The sequence below is a fragment of the Lactuca virosa genome, chromosome 6 (genome assembly GCF_052849685.1).
Source record: "Lactuca virosa cultivar CGN04683 chromosome 6, Lactuca_virosa_CGN04683_v6, whole genome shotgun sequence".
NCBI classification, from domain to species: domain Eukaryota; kingdom Viridiplantae; phylum Streptophyta; class Magnoliopsida; order Asterales; family Asteraceae; genus Lactuca; species Lactuca virosa.
The window spans coordinates 246,744,864-246,766,641 of NC_136431.1; the positions used below are offsets into that span (position 1 = coordinate 246,744,864).

At 37.4% G+C, this 21,778-nt stretch overlaps 2 protein-coding genes across 2 annotated transcripts; one reads left to right on the plus strand and one right to left on the minus strand.

The window, feature by feature from the left end:
* Positions 1-3,570: 3,570 nt before the first annotated feature.
* On the minus strand, positions 3,571-5,861 carry LOC145122424 (uncharacterized). The gene is made up of 3 exons (XM_079058029.1): positions 5,601-5,861; positions 4,852-5,499; positions 3,571-4,152 (listed from the first exon to the last, which is right to left on the minus strand). The coding sequence occupies exons 1-3, from the start codon at positions 5,859-5,861 to the stop codon at positions 3,571-3,573; spliced, it is 1,491 nt and encodes a 496-aa protein (XP_078914155.1).
* A 14,024-nt stretch (positions 5,862-19,885) lies between these two features.
* On the plus strand, positions 19,886-20,554 carry LOC145122425 (uncharacterized). Its single transcript, XM_079058030.1, has one exon. It carries the CDS (start codon positions 19,886-19,888, stop codon positions 20,552-20,554), a length of 669 nt encoding a protein of 222 aa, XP_078914156.1.
* Positions 20,555-21,778: the final 1,224 nt, after the last annotated feature.

A 21,778-nucleotide genomic window follows, 5' to 3' on the forward strand; every position in this document is an offset into this window, starting at 1 on the left:
ATGCAAAAACTTGAGAAAAAAAATATATTTTTGGGTTTTATAAATGCAGAATGCGAGGAAAATGAAAATAAGAAAGGTAAAATCTTTTTCTTTTTTTGAAAATGCATGCATGAATATGGATGTGAACATGAAAATGCACCTAATGTACAACTTTAACCCTCCCCAAGCTTAAAGATAAGCATCGTCCCCGATGCTTGGAGAGGGCGGGACAACCTATTGCGGAGGAGGAGGAGGATAGTAGCTGGGACTTCGGGTCCAGGCCCAAAAGTCCTACTCATGTTTGCGCTGACGCTCTTGATCTCGAGCGTATTGAGTGGTGAAGGCGGAAAAACTTTGGGTTAGGTTCATGACATCTTGATGGTAAGTGTCGAGGCGGGTATGGATCGATTGGAATTGATCCATATATTGCTGGTGATATGATGGGTGTCTAGCATGATGGGATGAGCTAGCACCACCCATGGGAGGAGAGTTTTGTGGTGCCGCCCCGTCACTCTCTCCACCTTCCTCATCTTCCTCCTCGGAGAAGGAGTCGGGGAAGAGATATGGCGTGATTTTCCAGTCGGTGAAGTTGTTAGGACGCCTGAGGGCAAGGATGCCCCAGTTCTCCGGGGTGATGAGGAGCCTTGGATCGTGGTTTTGACCCACGGTCCAATTATGGTTCCCGTCCTCCGCCCGAAACATTCTCATAGACTCAAGAACTCTCGTGGTAAGGTAGGTCTCACCGGGAAGGGGTTGGTGAGTTCCGGGATATGGGGCCCGGACTGGAGCACTTTTGTCAAATTAACTGACAATGCCACCACAAGATATTTTGTCGGACCGTGATGTGCTGATGCGGGTGAGTTTGTTACAAAGGAATGAGCCATAGTGAGGAATGAGATTATCGTCCGGGTGGGCCATCACATAGAGTATTTTGAGCTCAAGGACGCTAATGGTGCTTCTTTCTTCTCTAGGGACGACAAGTGAAGCAATAATCCTGTGGGCCACTTTCATCACAGGGTGGATGAGATATGAGGCCTTAGCAGAACTTGAGACATAGGGAAGCTGACGCGTAAGGTCGGTCCACCACGTAAGATCACTGTATCCTGGGATTAGGTCATTGGGGCCAAAGGTGTGTTCTGTGGGGGCCCCAACTATGGCATTGAATTGGTCTAGGGACAAGGCATGATCTTGGTTCATAAGCTGGAAACGTACGACAAACCACACCACTATGTGCCAGATTGGGTGGAGATGAAGGTGGGGGTGACGGGGACCTGGGTGGAGGCGATGGGGACCTACGACGGCGGGCCAACGATTTGGTGTGCCGAGGTCATTTAGAACTCTCACCTTCCATATGCAAAATTTGGGGCAAAGTCAAAAAGTCAACTGGTCAACGGGTCAAAAAGTCAACTGTTGACGGGTCAAGTCAACCGAAGTTTGGCCACCAAAAATTCACGGGAAACTCAGTTTTGAATGATTTCCAAGTTATTGTCAAGTCCAAAATGGCCACAGATACATGCAATTTGACCTTAAGAACACAAATTCCACAAGTGAAGAATAGGAAAGAATGTACCGAATCGTTAGTGGAAAGGTGTTGTTGTTGGTGAGAACGACCTTCTTCAACTTCCCCAAGCTTGCCTACATGAAGAATTAAGCACAAAACACCAAAATTTTAAGAAATTTTCGGACCAAGGGTTTGTCAAAACCCCCAAATCCACCATGAAAATGCAATAAGATGGTGTATTAGATGTAGGAGATGAAGCGGGGAAGATGAAAATCAAACCTTTTTGAAGATTTAAGCCAAAATCATGAAGAATCAAGGGGTTTTTAATGAAAATCGGACCTTGGGGTTTTCTTGGGGGAAAGGGGCTGTTTTGGAATGAGTGTGTGGAAGAATGGGGCAAAACCCCGATTTTTAGCATTAAAAACCACAGGATCTGCTGCGCGAACACGGCCCGTGTTCCCACAGGCCAAATTAACACGGCCCGTGTTGGGGTCAAAATTCCTGAGAAATGCGCGAACATGACCCGTGTTCATTACAAGGCAAGAGGAACACGAATCGTGTACCCCTCTGACTGCGGGATTGTTTGCCATTGATGAACACGACCCATGTTCATTATAAGGCAAAAGGAACACGGGCCGTGTACCCCTCTGATTGTCACTTCCACTTTTTGAACCCAAAAATTTCCCTCTCATTCAAATGAAATGTTTTTGCATCCCAAGGTCCGTTTGGTGATTTTAAATCATGTTTAAATGCATTTGGAACATTGAAAATCAAAAACTCAAAGAAATGGAAATTGTTTTTAAAGAAAAGACAGAAATACCCCCGGGTTGCCTCCCGGTAAGCTGCCCTTGTTTTAAGTCGTTGGCTCGACTTTGCCCCCGAATATGCTTCAGTCTTGGTACGTGGGGTTCCCAACAACTTCTATCTCCTTATTCTTCACCTCGAATCCTTCGTAAAACGGCTTCAATCTATGACCATTGACTTTGAATATTTTTCCAGTTTGTTGGCTTGTGATTTCCACCGCACCATGGTCGAATACCTTTGTGACTACGAAAGGACCAACCCATCTTGATCTTAATTTCCCTGAAATCAACTTGAACCTCGAGTGATAAAGAAGCACTTTTTGTCCTTGTGCAAAAGTCTTCTGGGAGATCATTTTCTCATGATACGCCTTTGTCTTTTCTTTATAGATCATGTTACTTTCATACGCATCATTTTGGATCTCCTCTAGCTATTGGATGTCTAGCTTCCTTTTGTGTCCTGCCTCATCTTCATTCAAGTTAGATTTCTTTATGGCCCAAAAAGCTTTGTGCTCGAGCTCAACCGGGAGATGACATGCTTTTCCAAATACCGGCCTATATGGGGACATACCAATGGGTGCTTTGAAAGCAGTACGGTATGCCTATAAGGCATCATCCAGCCTTATGCTCTAGTATTTGCGATTTGGATTGACTGTTTTCTCCAAAATGCTTTTGATTTGCCTATTGGAGACCTCCGCTTGCCCATTAGTTTTGGGGGTGATACGTTGTTGAGACTTTATGAGTCACCCCATACTTCTTCAGGACAGCTTCAAGCATCCGGTTGCAAAAGTGAGTACCACGGTCACTTATGAGAGCCTTTGGAGTGCCAAACCGGGAGAAAATCTGTGCTTTAAGAATATCCACCACAACTTTTGAATCATTAGTACGGGTGGCTTTGGCCTCCACCCATTTGGACACATAGTCCACCGCCAACAAAATATATGAACAACCAAAAGAGGGCGGAAATGGTCCTATAAAGTCAATACCCCATACATCAAAGATCTCGCATACTAAAATAGGGGTAAGGGGTATTTGATTCCTAGAGCTTAAGGACCCGGATCTTTGGCATTTATCACAATGTGCACAAAACACATAAGAATCGTGAAAAATGGTAGGCCAAAAGAATCCGCTATCTAAGACTTTTCTAGCTGTCCTTTGGGGTCCAAAGTGACCTCCACAAGCATATGAATGCCAAAAATTAAGGATGGATTGTACCTCTTGTTGCTCAACACACCTTCGGATCATTTGGTCTGCACAATACTTCCAAAGGTAAGGCTCATCCCATACGTATCACTTGGCTTCCTTCTTGATTTTATCCTTTTGCCAACGTGTGGAATCCAGGGGAAATTGATTCGTGACCAAGTAGTTGACGATATCTGCATACCATGGTGCTTCTTTGGCTACAAATAAATGCTCATCTGGGAATGTGTCTCGGATTGGTGTTATGTCTTCGGGTGGCACAATACGGCTGAGATGATCCGCGACCAAGTTTTCTTTCCCACTTTTATCTTTGATTTCTATATCGAACTCTTGCAGCAGCAACATCCACCGTATTAACCTCGGCTTTGAATCTTTCTTGAGTAGTAAGTGCTTCAAGGCGGCATGGTTCGAATAGATAATCACTTTGGTCCCAAGGAGGTACTGTCGGAACTTCTCTAATGCGAAGACAATGGCTAGCAACTCCTTTTTAGTAGTCGTGTAGTTGGCTTGTGCATTATCCAAAGTCTTGGATGCATAGTAGATGACATGGTGAGCTCGGTCCACCTTTTGTCCCAAAACTGCCCCAACCGCGGTATTGCTAGCATCGCACATGATCTCGAATGGGAGATCCCAATTTGGCGGTTGGATGATGGGGGCGGATGTCAACAAATCCTTCAAACGATCAACAAATCCTTCAAACGATCAAATGCACTTTTACATGCATCACGAAACTCAAAATCGGCCTCCTTTTGTAGAAGTTGACACATCGGCACCGTGATCTTGGAAAAATCCTTTATAAACTGCCGATAGAAACCTGCATGGCCAAGAAAACAACGCACTTCCCGAACATTTGCCGGGTATGGTAAGCTCTTAATAACATCAATTTTGGCCTTGTCAACTTCTAAACCTTTTTGTGACACCACATGTCCAAGTATCAAGCCCTTGTCAACCATAAAATGACATTTTTCATAATTAAGGACTACGTTCGTGTCAATGCACCTTTGTAAGATTTTGGTGAGATTTTGCAAACATTCATTTAAAGAATTTCCATAAACAGTAAAATCGTCCATGAAAACCTCTATGATATTTTCGACATATTCCTAAAATATACTCACCATACATCTTTGGAAGGTCGTGGGTGCATTGCACAAGCCGAAGGGCATGCGTCTATACACAAAGGTGCCGAAGGGACATGTGAATGTGGTTTTCTCTTGGTCTTCCGGGGAACCGGAATTTGGTGAAAACCAGAAAAACCATCAAGGCAGCAATAGTGAGATTTCCCGGCCAATCGTTCTAACATGTGATCGATGAATGGAAAGGGAAGTGGTTTTTGCGGGTGGAAGCATTCAACTTCCTATAATCGATACAAACCCTCCACCCGTTTTGCACACGGGTGGGTACCAATTCGCCTTCGGAGTTTTTGACAACGGTGACTCCGGCTTTTTTTGGGACAACTTGCACGGGACTTACCCACTTACTATCAGAAATGGGGTAGATTACACCTGCATTCAAGAGCTTCATGATCTCTTTTTTAACCACCTCCATCATAGGTGGATTCAATCTCCTTTGGGGTTCACGGGTTGGCTTAAAGTCTTCTTCCATCAATATTTTATGCATGCATAATGATGGACTCAACCCCTTTATGTCCGCAATGGTCCAACCAATAGCCTCCTTGTACTTTTTCAAAATTCCAACCAACTCTTTTTCTTCTTCTTTTGCTAGCTTGGTTGAAATTATCACCGGTAATGTCTCTTCCTCTCCAAGATAGGCATACTTGAGATGGTCAGGAAAAGTCTTCAAATCAAGACTCAGTGGGTGTACTATGGATGGAAGGAGTTTCGGATTGGGATTTTTAAGCTTCATGCGGGGTGGTTCAACTCTCATAGGTTGTGCTTTTTCCAAGGACTTGATTGCTTCAATCAACTCATCCTCCAAAATGTACTTATCAACCAGATTCTTGATCCCTGTCTCATCAAAATGCTTGTTCAAGATGGTGGTTAGCACATCTTGGCTTGACAACTCGAAACAATCATTAGTAATGAATCAATAACATCTATGAAGTTTAAAGAATGAATATCACTAGGATAACGCATAGCTTCAAAGATATTAAAGTTAATCACCTCACCATCGAACTTCATAGACAAAGTACCATTTGCTACGTCTATTTTTGTTTTTGCGGTACTCATGAAGGGTCTCCCCAAAAGGATGGAGCTCGATTGTGGGATATTGTTATCACCCATATCCAAAACATAAAAGTCAGCAGGAAATACAAGTTCATTGACTTGCACTAACACATCCTCCAATACACCTTTTGGGTGTACCAAAGACCGGTCGTCAAGTTGAATGATAACTCCGGTTTTTGATAAAGGTCCAATTCCCATTGTCTTATAGCTTGAATAGGGTAAGACATTAATTGATGCTCCAAGGTCTAGCATGGCGCGTGGTACAAAAAGGTTACCCATTTTACAAGGAACCGTGAAAACACCCGGATCCTTGCATTTTTTTGGTAGCCGTTTTTGTAACACGGCTGAAATGTTTTCCCCAACTTTAACAGTTTGATTTCCTTTAAGCTTTTTCTTAGATGTGAAAAATTCCTTAAGAAACTTAGCTTATCTAGGAATCAGTGTAATAGCATCTAAAAGGGGGATATTGATTTCAACCTTTCGGAACATTGCCATGATTTCGTCATCTTCCCATTCTCTCTTTGTACTTGTTATCCTTGAAGGAAATGGAGCTGGCGTGACTTTCACTTCGGTCTCTATTGGTTTCTTTGACTTTGAAGTAATTTTCCTTTACTCTTCTTTGGCAGCTTCTTCCACCGCAATCTCTTTCTCTTCCTCTTCTTCATCCGACATCTTTGGACCTTCATAGCTTTTCCCACCTCTTAAGGTAATGGCACATGCGTTGTGTTTCGGGTTCTTCTCGGTTTGAGATAGTAGCTTGCCTTGTGATTCCATCTTACTCACGGACTGAGCAAGTTGTGAAACTTATTGCTCAAAGCTTTTTATGCTTGCTTTCGTTTCTTGTTGGAAGCTTTGAGTGCTAGTGGCAAGGCTCTTGACAATATCTTCTAGTGACATGCTTGATGAACCCGCTTGTGGAGGTGGTTGTGGTGGATGCCTTGGCTGGAAATTTTGAGGTTGAAAAGGTGGTCTTTGTTGATTTTGTGGAAATGGTGGTATTTATTGGTATTGATGTGATTGATTTGGTTGATAATTTCCATGTTGATTTCCTCCCCAACCTTGATTGTTGTTCCATCTTTGGTCATTTCGTGAGTGCTCAAATCCCCTTTGGTTTGACCCGGAATATCCTCCTAACACATTTGCTTCCGCATAATCCTCGTCTTGAAGTTGTGGGCACATATCGGTTGGGTGTCCCACTTGAGTGCAAATACCGCACGGGCGGGGTGTGGGCTGCACACATTTGTCTTTGGCTAGCATCATAACCACTTTCGTAAGCTCGGACAATTGAGCTTCAATTTGAGGAGTTTGGACCTCTTTTACACCTCGGGGTGCATCCGTGTACCATTCTTCATCATGGCTTGAATGTTTAGAATCTTCAGCCATGTTCTTAATTAGGTTGCGGATTTCGGTTGGAGTCTTGTCGGGTAAAGATCCGCCACTTGAAGCATTAAGAAGCCTTCTTTCCATTGGAGTCATTCCTTCAATGAAATATTGGAGGAGTTGGTACTCGGTAATTCCGTGCTTGGGACAACGGGCACAAAGTTTCTTGAACCTTTCCCAATATGTGTGAAAAGCTTCTCTCTTATGTTGCTTAATTCCAATGATTTCCCTCCGTAGGGCTGAAGCTTTCATCTCTGGGAAGTATTTATCCAAAAATAACCTCGCAAGATCTACCCAAGTAGTTACCGTCCCCGGTGGGAGGTCATAAAGTCAGTCTTTGGCTGCATCTTGCACTGCGAAGGGGAATGCCCTAAGCTTGATTTGATCCTCCGTGACATTGTGTGGTTTCATGCCCACACACACAACATGGAATTCGGTTAGAAACTTGTGAGGATCTTCATTTTCCAGGCCTCTAAAGGTTGGGAGTAGGTGGATGAGCCCGGATTTCAGTTCTAGGTTGGTGGCTGCCGGATATGTGATGCAAAGAGGTTGTTGAGTAACCTCTTGCCTCGACCATTGACGGAGAGTTTGTTCGGGTGGTGGGTTTGGAGGTGGATTCCCCCCATGGTTATCTCCCATGGTGTGAGTAGTGGTTGAAGTTTCTGTGGGTGTAGTGTTTGGAATATATAAGTAGGTGAAGATGGTGGAGTGGTATTTTTGGGTGAGGATGGTTGAGATGAGAGTGATAGGCTTTCTGTTTTGGATGTGGACACACTTGAGAGGGGTATGTCCTCCCAAATGTTGATTACTGGAGGGTTAGAAGATGAAGAAGTCCCGGAACCCGGTCGCCTCTTACGAAGCTTGGCTTGCTTCCTTAACTTTTTTCCAGTCTTCTCTATCTCCGAGTCAATTGGCAATGGTGTACCTGTACGGAAAGATCTAGGAATAAACAATTAGTAACACCGTGTCCCCGACAACGGCGCCAATTTGTTAGGCGTGTCAAACCCAAGAAATAATAGGGGTACAATATACTCCAAAAGAATCCCACTATATTGCACTAAAAGGTAGTACAAGGCAAGTAGGGTCGATCCACAGAGACACGGGACAATCAGTCTAATACCTCTTTGCGCAAGGTATTTGTTCACAAAATATTAAAGAGGGGGGGTTTTGAATGCAATGATTAAACAAACAAATTAAAAACACAAGTAATCAGCTAAATGAGTGAATTAAATTCAGATTTTGTAAGGACTCCAACTTCATGTATGACAACTTAGCAATGTGATTCAAAGATGACACAATATTTGTTCAGTTCTATTTAAGTTGGTACTTGAAAGTGTTAACAAGCTCTAACACTTCCCATTCACCACATTAATTAAACAAAACAAGGTCTTTGATTAACCCTAACCTTACTAACCTAATCTAAACAAGCTCTTAGAATTAGATTAAAAGATTGCATGAAGCTTTATGTGAATGTTCCCAACAACACTCAATACTCCTCACAAGCTCGGGAGTGTAAAAGTGTATGAATAAGATTTACACTAAATTCATTCAATAGAGATCAATTTAATGCTTGTTACTTGCTCAATTTCACAAAACAATTACGGATTTTGTAAAAGAGATAACTTGAATGACCTAACCCTAATTCAAATGGCCAATAAGAATCACAATTAGAATCAAACATTCGATTAAAGCTAAATCAAATTCACTAGATAGAAATTAAGAACAAACATCATGTCATATGATTGAAGTCACTACCAAGAAGTCAAAACATGAAATTGGAGAAACTAGGGTTCTAGCCACACATGGCTAGAACAAGATCACAAGTTTAGAAGATGGAAATAATGTGCAATTACAACTTAGAAATACTAGAAATAATGTTTCCAGATGATTACTAATCAAACCCTTGCAAAAACCTTCGAAATCCCTTCTCACAATATGCTCTGCTATGTTGTGTGTGTAAAAATGACCCAATTCCCGTGATATGAAAAATAGGAAAAACTGTCAAAAGGTAGTTTTTGGGTCGAACACGACCCATGTTAAAGCAGGCTAAACAGACACGGGTCGTGTTCAGCAGTCAACACAGCCCGTGTTGATTTGCACTAAACTGACACGGCCTGTGTTCAGCATGGTCAACAGCTTCTTCTTGGTCAAACACGCCCCGTGCTCACTTTTCAGTGTAAATCCAACACGCCTCGTGTACCCCTCTGACTTCGAATCCAAACTTGATTTTTCCAACTTTTCCGTTCTTCGTCCGATCATCCCGAAATCTTCACCAATGCTTTCCGGCACCTCCCAAAGCGCGTTCTAACCTCCGATTTACCTGAAAAGAACATGAAAGTGTGCAAATAAGGTTGTTCTAGAAACTAACATGAATATGATGAAATGCAAGAAAAAGGAAGAACAATTATGCTAAATAGATGCATGAAAAGGGACTAAAAGGTGTGCAAAAAGGTGCACAAATTGCACCTAACACTTACCCTAATAATAGAGGTTCTTGGTATTTTAGTTTTTACCTCTCATTTCAAATACTCATATAGAAACCAAAAAACATACGTTTGATATTTGTATAAAAGAGAGGAATACAAAAAGTCATTAGTAAATATCATTAATTTAAAGAATATAAAAGATTATGTAGGTTTCAAATATTGATATTTGTATTTAAAAAACATTTATTTAAATAATATAAAAATAGTTTTTAGATACTTTTTTTAATTAAATTAAAATTCCAATTTACATTTATTATTTAAAACATTTAAAAACAAATTAAATATATTATATTTATAATTCAAAAATTCTATCATTAATATTATAATAATATACTTAAAGCTTTTAAAGCTTGTAAAACTTATAAAACTTTTAAACCATAACAAACTAAGTATATTATATTTATTGTTCAAAAACTCTACCAATAATATGAAAATATTTAACATTTAGTAACATATTTTTAAATTAATAAATTAATATATTATGTTGAATTTGAAAGGTTATAGGGTTCAAATGCATATGGTGTAAGAAAAAATGGCTTCATTTATAGTATACTAGCGGATGCCCACGTGTTGTGCAGAAATGAAATTATATAGTTGATTATGTAAAAAAAATTTAGGAATTATTTTAGTTAATTTAGGATTATAATTTAGGTTTTACATTTAACATTACTATTGGAAGATAGTGCTCACAGTCACAACAATGAGTAATATTACTATTAATAGTAAGGTCCTTTTGGGTTACACGCAATGACAAAAATAACCAACTAATGACACAAGAAAATTATAGGGACCTGGTTTGATAAGGATAATTATTATATGACCATATAATTATCCTTTAAGAGTTTAAATCATTCCCTATAAATAGAGGGATCTTAGGTTGAATTCATTAATCAATTTCTCTCTAGAAAAAACCCTAGAAATTGACAGTTCCATCACAATATCGAAACCCTAACCCTCAGCCTCCACCACGATGCGTAAGGAGTTCTAAGCGGTGTGTAGGCTTTAGATGCGGTTTTTGGTATATGGCATCCAAGGTGTTCATCCATGGGGTGAAGTCAGATGTTGCAGGTTTGTTCCTTGGGTACGGCTACGAAAGAGGATCTCTATGTTGGGCTCTTACCTCTCATCATTCGATCACGATATGTGAAGGTTTCAAAGACTACAAAAGGTATGTATTCTAGTTTCCTTCTCTATAAGTTTAAGTTGCAATTGATTGGTTGAACATGGATCTATGTTTGCTTTATGAGGTTAATGTTCTAGTTTCTTCCATTGTGCGTCTTTGTGGCCTTTTTAGATCCATCATAAAACAATTACAACTTATAACTTTTAACTATTTACAAAATAGTCTTTTTACTAATACTAAAACCATTAAAGTAGCAATACATGTTATTTAAAATTAAACAACTACAACTAAATAGAGATTTTTTTATTTATATTGATACTTATGATAATTAGTTAAATAGGAGTGAAAATGTGTTTGGTCAATTAAAAGAATGATATGATCATTTAATGTGTAGACTAAATATTGTACCAATAACATCTAAACCTTCTACTCAAAAAATAATTATGTATGTCTAATCTTTTATGTGTATTATTTATATAAAACTATCTCTATAAGGGTCTAATTTATTATATAAATGGTGATTACTTAATAGCATATTGGTAAGATTAATTAAAATATATATCTTTAACCACATTGATGTAATGAAAATTATTTAATTGCATTGAAGTTCTATTTTATTATTCTAGCTAAAAAGGTTTTTTCAATCATGATACTTAATTGATACTTATGAGACTTAACTAAATAACATTAAAATATTTAAAATGTGTTTAGTAAATTAAATGAATAATCTAATCATCTAATGTCCAAACCAAATATTATAACAAAAGCCTTCAAATCAATTATTACTAACAAAATTATATGCACTGTTATTTTGTGTGTATTTATTTATGTGAGCGTATGCTGTTTTTGCTTTACACACATCTTAATTAAATATGTAATACAAAATTATATGCTGTCCCAAAAAAAAATATGTAATACAAAGTTATATATTTAAGACAACAATTCCATCACTACCTAATAAAATTATTCACATTTATATGTATTAAATTACAAAAAGATGTTCGAAACATGTCATATATACAAAATTAAGGCCCTACAATTTTGGAAATAATAACTGTCATACGTTTAGAATTAGTAGTAAATAATTTTCAACCCCAATATATAATCAATAAAATTAATCACATTTAGTTGTCTTAAATTACAATAGCACAATCATCGAAATATAAATTCCTTGAAAAACCATTTTGTAATAAAAGTTTGGAAGTTGAATGCTATGAAGTGGAAAATTTTCAATGTACAATTCTTAAAAATATAAGAATAAAAGAATTACGCAATTAAAATAAAATTCAAATGAGAAGAGAACTCATCAAAACATAATTCTTGTTTAAACACTCTTTAAAAACATCAAAATGCACTCATCAAAACACAATTCTTGTTTAAACACATTTTAAAAACATCAAAATGCACTAACACTTTTCATTTAGCTCTAAATATACAGCCTTCACCTAAAAATACATCGCCGTTTCTATATTATTTTTTTCTTTCACAAACACACCATATAACACATCACATTTGACAACACTTTTTGTTTTGCTCTAAACATAAAAATTTGAGACAATTCATCACCCTCTCTAGATACCAAAAACTTTTGGATTGGTTCTTGTATATTACAAACTTCTTATGGAATTTTAAGAAAATCTAAGGAAAAAAAATGGAAGAAAGAAAGAAAACGTATTTGAAACTTCGTCATTCTAATGCACTCACGATAACGAAAATAAAAAGAAAAGAGAAGCAAAATGAAAAGAGAAGATAAGGAAGTGTTTCTTATATATGAAAAAATTTCAATTAAATAATCATTTAAGTAGGATAATACAAAGAGTTTGAGAGTTTCAAATGAATATGGATTAAGATAGGTGTTGCGAAAGTTAAAAAATGTTTTTAAAATATTGAAAAATATATGTTAAAAATGGTTTTGTTATTGACATTAACTTTGATAAAATAATTTATAAACGAATTTTATATATAAAATCTCAACTATTTTGTACAATATTATTCAGTAGCCTATACTTGCTGCTTACGCATAAATAAAAATATATATAAGTCTTGATTTAGGGTAATTTTTAACAATTATTATGATTGATTAATTTAATTTATTTTATCCGAGCATCTTTTATTTTCAACCACGATGTTTATTTAAATACAATTCATTTTTAGGTAACATTATGCAATTTACAATTTGATGTTATTATTATTTATAATTATTGTTCATTAACTTTAAAACCACTTATTATTATTATTGATAAATTATAGAAGATTTTTAAGAACCACTTATTATTATTAAAATATGACATGTGACATCCGTCAAATTTTGTTCAACAAAAGTCAACAAGGGTCAACAAAAGTCAATTGTGCGTATATTAGGTCAAAAAGACGAAATGTGATTTTCGTAACATCCCTAATGTATTATTGAATATTATAATACTACATGCACTATTTTGAATAAATTATCGAATAAACGCTTTAATTGCGAACAATAAACTACGGTAAAGTAGCGATTCGATTAAACACACAAATATTGTCGGGTATTGGGTAATATTCATGACACGAGGTTTACGTGTTCACAAAGCCATATACATCTAGTATTTAGCTTGATACTCCGGTTAATCACCAGAGAAACATCATACATCAAGAAAACGGAAGTGATCACGTTTAACTTCACATTTTATACAACGAATTTGAGGAAAACAATTTAATCATAAAGTATTAATATTATTGTTAATAATATTAAATAACAATATTTTTATTAGTTATTAAACCTTACCAATTTCTCAAATGCCACAACACTTTTATAAAAATGACAAACTTTTATAAAAAGGGGCTAGATTTTTATAAAAACTATAAGAAGACAAATTATGTCTCTTTTTTTCCTACATAATCCACCATATCCCAACATAATCATGATATTCTTATAAAAAAAATCAAAAAGGCCATGCCTTGAATTATGTATTCACAAGACCATGCTTCATTATTTTAATGAAAAAGCCTTACCATGAATTTTTAATTCAAAACACCATACTTCATTTTAATAATCAAGGAACCTTACCTTGATTATTTTAATCAAAAGGCACCATCATCTTCTCCTATAAAACTCGGCCACTACCTCCCCTCTCCACCTTTCATTTTACAACATTCACTTTTATACTCTCTAAACTCTCCAAGAACTCTCTAGTTTATCAAATCTTTTTGGCAAGTGTTTAGCAAGGATTTTTGGTAAGCTCTCTTCATATTTTTAAAATTTCGATCTTCTCCCTACCAACATCTTTTGGTTATCTCATTTTCACTCTTGAAACAAAAATCCCTAGGCAAGATCTTAAAGATCAAGAAGATGTTGTCTTCCAAAGCTTGATTCCTACCTCATCTTTCTCACCATTTCTTGCCATCTTCTAGGGAAATCACAAAAGGTGAGTTCATACCCCCTTTTCTACTAGTTTTCACTCCTTTTACTCTTTCGGGGGAGGCTACATGTTATGCAAACAAAATACATTTCAGACAATAACTTTACACAAAGGTCCTAGATCTAATATATGTTGGATAAAACCTTTAACCTTTGGGTAATACTATTACATGCTTGTTTATGTTCTTTTATGAAGATATATACATATATTCATGTTTTCAAAGAAAGCACACAAGTCTTATTCTTTCATATGCACAAGTTTCTCATATTGGAGCTATTGTATAGTAGATAATATCTTTATCCATTGGTTAATATTATTACACATTGGATAAACACAAACTAACATTTTTACCAAAAGTCTAGTTTTGAAAGACTAAAACTTTGTGTTTACACATTGGATAAAACCATTACCCCTTTGGATAATACAACTATCCATTGGGTAATACTATTACACACTATATTAATACTATGGCAAAGTGATATTTACACATACAAGGGTTTTCATTACACCAAAACGTAAACTTGTTGAAACAATTATGTGAGACAAAGTCTTCACCGTACCTACCAGAGTAAACACTAAAGTACTGAATTATAACCAGAATCTCGGTAAGAGAGCGTGATACTTATGTATAGATCTATATGGGACTGAAAATCCCGCACCTAAGCTGCTAGCTACAGCTAGACTGGAAAGTTTGGGGTGACAAATGTCTAACATTCTGACGCCTGAAGAACGTCGCAGCAGGCCAACTTCGGTTTTAGCATGGTTGTAATAACTCACATGGGAAATCAACGATAGATTTAGTTTACGGGGTAACATGCGTTCAAATGGTTTTATATAAGACTAAAACTACGTAATACTACTTTAAGTATAGAAATACTTTTACATTTTGGTCTTAGGGATTTTAAGACTACAACTCATTTTAAAGGAAATATTGGATTTTATGGGAACAAACACTACATTTTAAGTATGGTTATTTACTTATACACTACATTTATGTAACAAACCGTTATTTCAAACCTATGTAATAATGTAGGTCAATTTGTAGTTCTTTTTAAAATAATAAAGAGAAATTTTAGCATATTATGCATATTTACATAATTGACCCTCAAAAATAAATTATTAAACAATCTCGATTGGGATGAACCAAGTGGTAGAGATTGTAACAAGGTTTTCAAAAACATAAAGAACACTAAAATCCGAGTTATAACGAAGAAGTTATGAGCAATCGAAGATCCGAGGCTCCGGCCTATATAAGGCATGCGAGGGCTTCCGACAAATTCACATATTTCACCCCAAAATTCACCTTTCTTCATAATTTCTACCCCCACAAGCATATTAACAATCCCCAAAGCCCCGATATCCTATTTCAAACCCTAACCAAGCCTTGAAGCCCCAAGATTCCCGAGAAGTTAACCTCTCTCCAGTCGAAACTCTGCCCGATTTGAGCCAGTTTTTCGTCAAATAAACTCCTTTCCGGGAAACGAAACGCTGTCCGAATCACCACCTATCAAGTGAGTTCATACCCCCGTATTTTCATAATTTCTACTGTTTTAAGGGGGAGGAATACAAGCATAACACAAGAACTTTGTGTTATTAAATCATGATTTTAAATCATGATAAAACGACATTAAATCATCAAATATACTCAAAACATTAAACTCTTTTATAAACTTATATTTTTCCCCAAAATTCATATTTGTATATATATATATATATATATATATATATATATATATATATATATATGTATATATATATATGTATATAAATAAGATTTAAAAGGCTTAGGACTGATAACTCATTCTGGGTCATTTTCCTTGTTTGGATGTGGGCTTATAGTACCGGTTATTTGTCCGAGTATCGTTTAAATTTTACTTATATATTAAATTGTATATGTATATAAATATAATAGTTATTTCATCAATTCAAATACCTTTGTAACATGTTGAGCAAGGGATTACATGCAAACATAGTTAAATACCGATTCAGAAAGTACATATAAATTATAATAGGTATAATTTATGATACATAGAACAATAATTCATGATTCAAGTATACTAGAATACACTGTTTTACAAGAAACAAGGGTTTTGATTCAGAACAAATCAAGGGTTTACACTTGTCAAATACATGTTCGGAATACTAATTCAAGAACATACTGTCAATCATTTATTTCAGAATGATTGGGTTTTCATAACTAATATACATGTAACGTTTATATGCTTTTTATGAGACATTCAATTCAGGTTGTTTAATTCTTTTTTAGACTAACCAAGGTAAAGTCATGACATTATAAGCAGAATCTCCAGCCGGGGATCGAAACAAGTTATGTGTAGATCTATATCGGGATTGACAACCCCGCACTCAGGCTGCTAGCTACAGTTAGGCATACACACCAATGAGTGGCAATTGTTATCAACAATTTAAACGCCCACAAAGCGTTTATTTCAGGCCATCCTGTCATAGTATGGTTATAATAACTCATTAAAAAGATATTAACAATACGTTAGTGTATAATCAACTAAACGTAAGTACACCTTCAAAGTACCAGTTTACAGAATACAAACTACAATGGTTCAATACAGTTTTTAATAACAGCTGGTGAAGCCAGGTACACTCTCAGTTACAAGTTTTTCATAAAGGAATACAAATACAAAACATTGATACAAAGATAACGGTTTTATGTTAATAAAACTACTTTTCATATACAACAGAAAATATAGGATTTTCTGGAACAATTTACATATGCAAGATACAAAGACGCCCTTTTAAACATAAACACTTATGCACTCACTCAACTTTATGTTGATACTCTCTTTTCAAGTTACTTGTATTCTCAGGGAAATGATACACAGGTACTCCCTGAGCTTTTTTAGAAGATGGAGCTATTTTGAGTCATATCTTCTTTTGTATAACTATTTTGGTTTCAATATACAAAGATTGAACACATGTAAATACTTATACTTTCTAAATACAATGGTTGTTTGTACTTTGATTACTATGATGCATGTGTTGTGATACTACAAATGAAGTCCTCCACCCACGGACGTTTCCGCCGTCTGGTTTGGGGGTGTGACAATTTATAAGTAAGGTTATTTACTTATACACTACATTTATAAGTATGGTTATTTACTTATATACTACATTTATAAGTATGGTTATTTACTTATACAAAACATTTATAAGTATGGTTATTTACTTATATACAACATTTATAAGTATGCTTATTTACTTATATACTACATTTATAAGTATTGTTATTTACTTATACACTCGATTTTTGGATAATAAAAATCACATGACAAGTCACACTTTTTATAAATTTAGAAGTTATGGGAAATTTTATTTTATAAATGCTTTTGGATACATACCACACACATACATTCTTCTTTTACGCTGAAGACGTACAAATACAAAACATTTTACAAGGATACGATTTTTACACAAGGAAAAATATCGGATTTTTCTACAACTGAACTCTTATGAAGTCACTAACTTTATGTTGACTTTTAAAACGACATGTAATCTCTAGAAACAATTAAGTGCAGGTCAGTGGAGATACTTTTGAAGGCAAGACACCAAATATCATTACGAGAACTACTTTATTTGATAACATGCAAACCTTGTATTGTATTTTGATACTAAGTAACATTTGGGTCATGTCTGATATAATTATATGTTATGATGCTTGTTTATGTACTTGTGTTTCAGTGTATACAATTATTGTGATACTGTGATCATCGTTCCACCCCTGGACGTTTCCGCCATCCGGTTTGGGGGTGTGACAGATTGGTATCGAAGCAATTGTCTATAACGAACTAAGTATATTCTTCCATGTAAGAAATACAACTATAGATACAGGAAAAAATACCTCTGGCTAAAAAAAATAATAAAAAAAAATTCTATCATAAAATTATATATTAAAATATATTAATTATTATTATATAAAAGTATACATATACAAACAAAGTCAGTGTCACAATGAAACAAATTAAGAACATCAAAGTTTAAGTTGAACACTATGGCTAGACCTAGTATAACATGTTGTCAAATCATGGGGGAGTGTAGCTTGACCAAATACACTTGACCAAGGTTTGACCAACATGTAACTAGGCATGGGCATACGGGACAACTAGGTAAACTTAAGTGATCTACATATCGATACTTCACAACCTCGTCAAATATCTACACTAACAACTTAGTTGCACCAACTAGTTACTAAGAGTTACATAGAATACACCCTTACGCACCCTTTGTTCTTAGTCATGGCAGGATTTCACCATAGAGACCCCTACTACCCCGCCATGGCAGCCAACGGATGGATCGAGGAGGATCCAGAAAAGGATTCAAAGGAGGAGTCAGGCGAGGAGATAGTCATCAGAGGGATCATTGACAAGCCTTATCCTATCAGGGGCATAGATGAGCCCCTTCCACCTCCCTCTTTTCAGGATGCGCCTCCATGATGGGGTGGCACAAATACACTCATGGGTGAGCAGGTGGACACTACGACCCACATACACTCATTAGAAGAGAGGGTAGCCGCCTTGGAGTGACAAGCCCTAGCAGCTGAGACTAGGGAAACAACCATGGAGCAAAGGGTAGAACAAGCTATTCGTGAGATGAGAGAGATGGTTGGACACCTTGTACGCATTTTGGCATTTGATAGATAGGTTAGCCAATTGAGATCATGCCACTCAGATGAAGCTCAAGAGTCCATATGGGACCAACACCAACACCAACTCCAACCCCGACATCCATGGACACGACTCCAATAGAAGAAATGATTGCACAAGGGGTGGCGACTGCCGTAGCAAACTTTAATACCGAAATGCATGAAGGATCAGGACACAATAACCACAGCTCTCACAGTGATAGTCGGGGAAACTCCCGGATTTGCTTATACAATGACTTTTCCAACTGTAAACCCAAAAACTTACATGGCAACGGGGGAGTGATCGAACTAACACACTGGTTCGAGAAGATTGAATCAATGTTTGAGATCAGCTCCTGCACGAACGAGTGCAAGGTGAAATTCGCTGCCTACACATTCATGGATTCCGCACTGTCATGGTGGAATGGCCATGTAAAGACTATGGGTCTCACTACTACGAACGCCATGAGTTGGGAAGAGTCGAAAGCCATGATGATAGAGTAATACTGTCCGAGAAGTGAGATGCAAGGTTTAGAACAAGAACTCTGGAATCTCACCATGAAGGATTTTGAGATAGCGGCTTACATCAACCGCTTCAATAATTTGGTTGTCTTGTGCCCAGGAATGGTTACTCCTGAGTACAAAAAGATAGAGAGATACATATGGGGTCTTAGCCCACAAATTCAAGGGATGGTCATTTTTTCTTGACCAACCACCTTTGATAGCGCAAAGCGCATCGCTCATCAGTTGACGGACCAAGGCATCCGCCAGGGAACCATGGTTTAAAAAGCCGACCCTCCCAAAGGGAGAGATAGCAAGAGGGAATTCTGGGATAAAAAGAAGGAAAGACCCTAACAGGGTCCCCAGAAGAAAAAGGGAGAGTGGCAGTTGTCGCAGCTATCACACCTGCATCCACCAACCAAACGAAGCAATACTATGGGGACCTCCCAAAATGTGACAAGTGTCCCTATCACCGTACCGGCGCCTGTAGGGAGATGTATTGCTCCAATTTCAGACAAAATGGACACACTACCAAGTTCTGTAGAGCCTCAACCCAAGTGGCCAACCAAACTTCCAACTCAAGAGCAACCTGCTCTTGCTATGGATGTGGAGAGGCATGACACTTCAAGAAGGAATGCCCAAAAACAAAGAATCTAGGTGGAGAAGGACAATGCAGGGCGTTGACCATGGGAACAAGAGAAGCAATACAGGAGCCCACCGCTGTAACTGGTACGTTCCCTATCAATAACTCCTATGCTTACATACTTTTCGATAGCGGTGCCGAGAAAAGCTTTGTTAGTCATAAGTTCAAACAACTACTAAATCAGAACCCACAAGCACTTAAGGAAATCTATACTGTAGAGATGGCTAACGGGAAATCCAAAAACACTAAAGAAATTTACCTAAACTGCACCCTAACACTAAATGACCACGCCTTCCAAATCAATCTCATGCTTATGACTATTGGGAGCTTTGACGTAATAGTCGGCATGGATTTGCTAACCACTCAGCGCCCCAACATCATGTGTCACGAGAAAGTCGTCCGACTCAACCTACCAAACAACATAACCCTCGTGGTATACAATGACAAACAAAACAAGGGCCTCCGAATCATCTCGTGCATCAAGGGGCATAAGTACTTGCACAAGAAGTATTATGCATTTCTAGCACACATAGTGGACCAGAAGAAAGAGGTGAAGGAAATCAAGGACATACCAGAAGTACATGACTTTCATGATGTGTTTCCAGAAGACCTCCTGAGGTTACCACATGTACGACAAGTCGAGTTCAGAATCGACTTAATCCCAGAAGCAACCCCCGTAGCAAAGTCTCCGTACAGATTGGCTCCAGCATAAATGCAAGAATTGTCTATTCAACTACACGAATTATTAGATAAGGGATTCATTAGACCAAGCTTATCATCCTGGGGAGCGCCAGTCTTATTCGTGAAGAAGAAAGATGGATCCTTTAGAATGTGTATTGACTATCAGGAATTGAACAAGCTGACCGTCAAGAACCGATACCCGCTTCCCAGAATCGATGATCTGTTAGATCAATTACAGGGATCCAACTACTTCTCAAAGATTGAATTGAGATCGGGGAACCACCAACTTAGAGTTCAGGAAGAAGATGTCCCGAAAACGGCATTCAGAACACGATATGGCCACTACGAGTTTGTAGTAATGCCATTCAGATTGACCAATGCTCCAACAATATTCATGGACCTCATGAATCGCATATGTATACCATTCCTAGACAAATTCGTGATCGTATTCATCGATGATATATTGATATACTCACGAAGTGAGGAGGAGAAAATACTAGAATTACTACATAAAGAGAAACTTTACGCAAAGTTCTCAAAGTGCGAGTTCTGGTTACGGAAGGTAGAATTCCTAGGACATGTAGTCAGCAAAGAAGGAATACATGTGGACCCATCCAAGATAAAGGAAGTAGAGAACTAGAAAGCACCAAGGACACCGACATAGATACGCCAGTTCTTGGGTCTTGCGGGTTACTATCGGAGATTCATCAAGAACTTCTCCAAGATAGCTAAACCCCTCATAAAATTAACCCATAAAAGGGTGAGTTTTGACTAGAGAGGAAAATAAGAGGATGCCTTTCAGACATTGAAGCAAGCGTTGGGTAGCGCACCAATCCTATCCCTTCTGGAAGGGACGGAGGACTTCGTCGTGTATTGCGATGCCTCGAATCAAGGGTTGGGATGCATACTCATGCAAAGAGGAAAGGTCATCACTAATGCTTCTAGGAAACTCAAAACACACGAATTTAACTACACTACCCACGATCTTGAGCTTGGAGCCGTAGTCTTCACCCAGAAGACTTGGAAACACTACATGTACGACACTAAGTGTACGGTATATACCGACCATAAGAGCCTTCAACACATCCTCAACCAGAAAGAACTTAACATGAGGCAGCGAAGATGGGTCGAATTGTTAAACGATTACGAATTCGATATTTGTTACCACCCATGCAAGGAAAACGTCGTAGCAGATGCCTTAAGCCGGAAGGAATACTCTGGACGTCGAGTAAAATCGTTAACGATGACCATACAC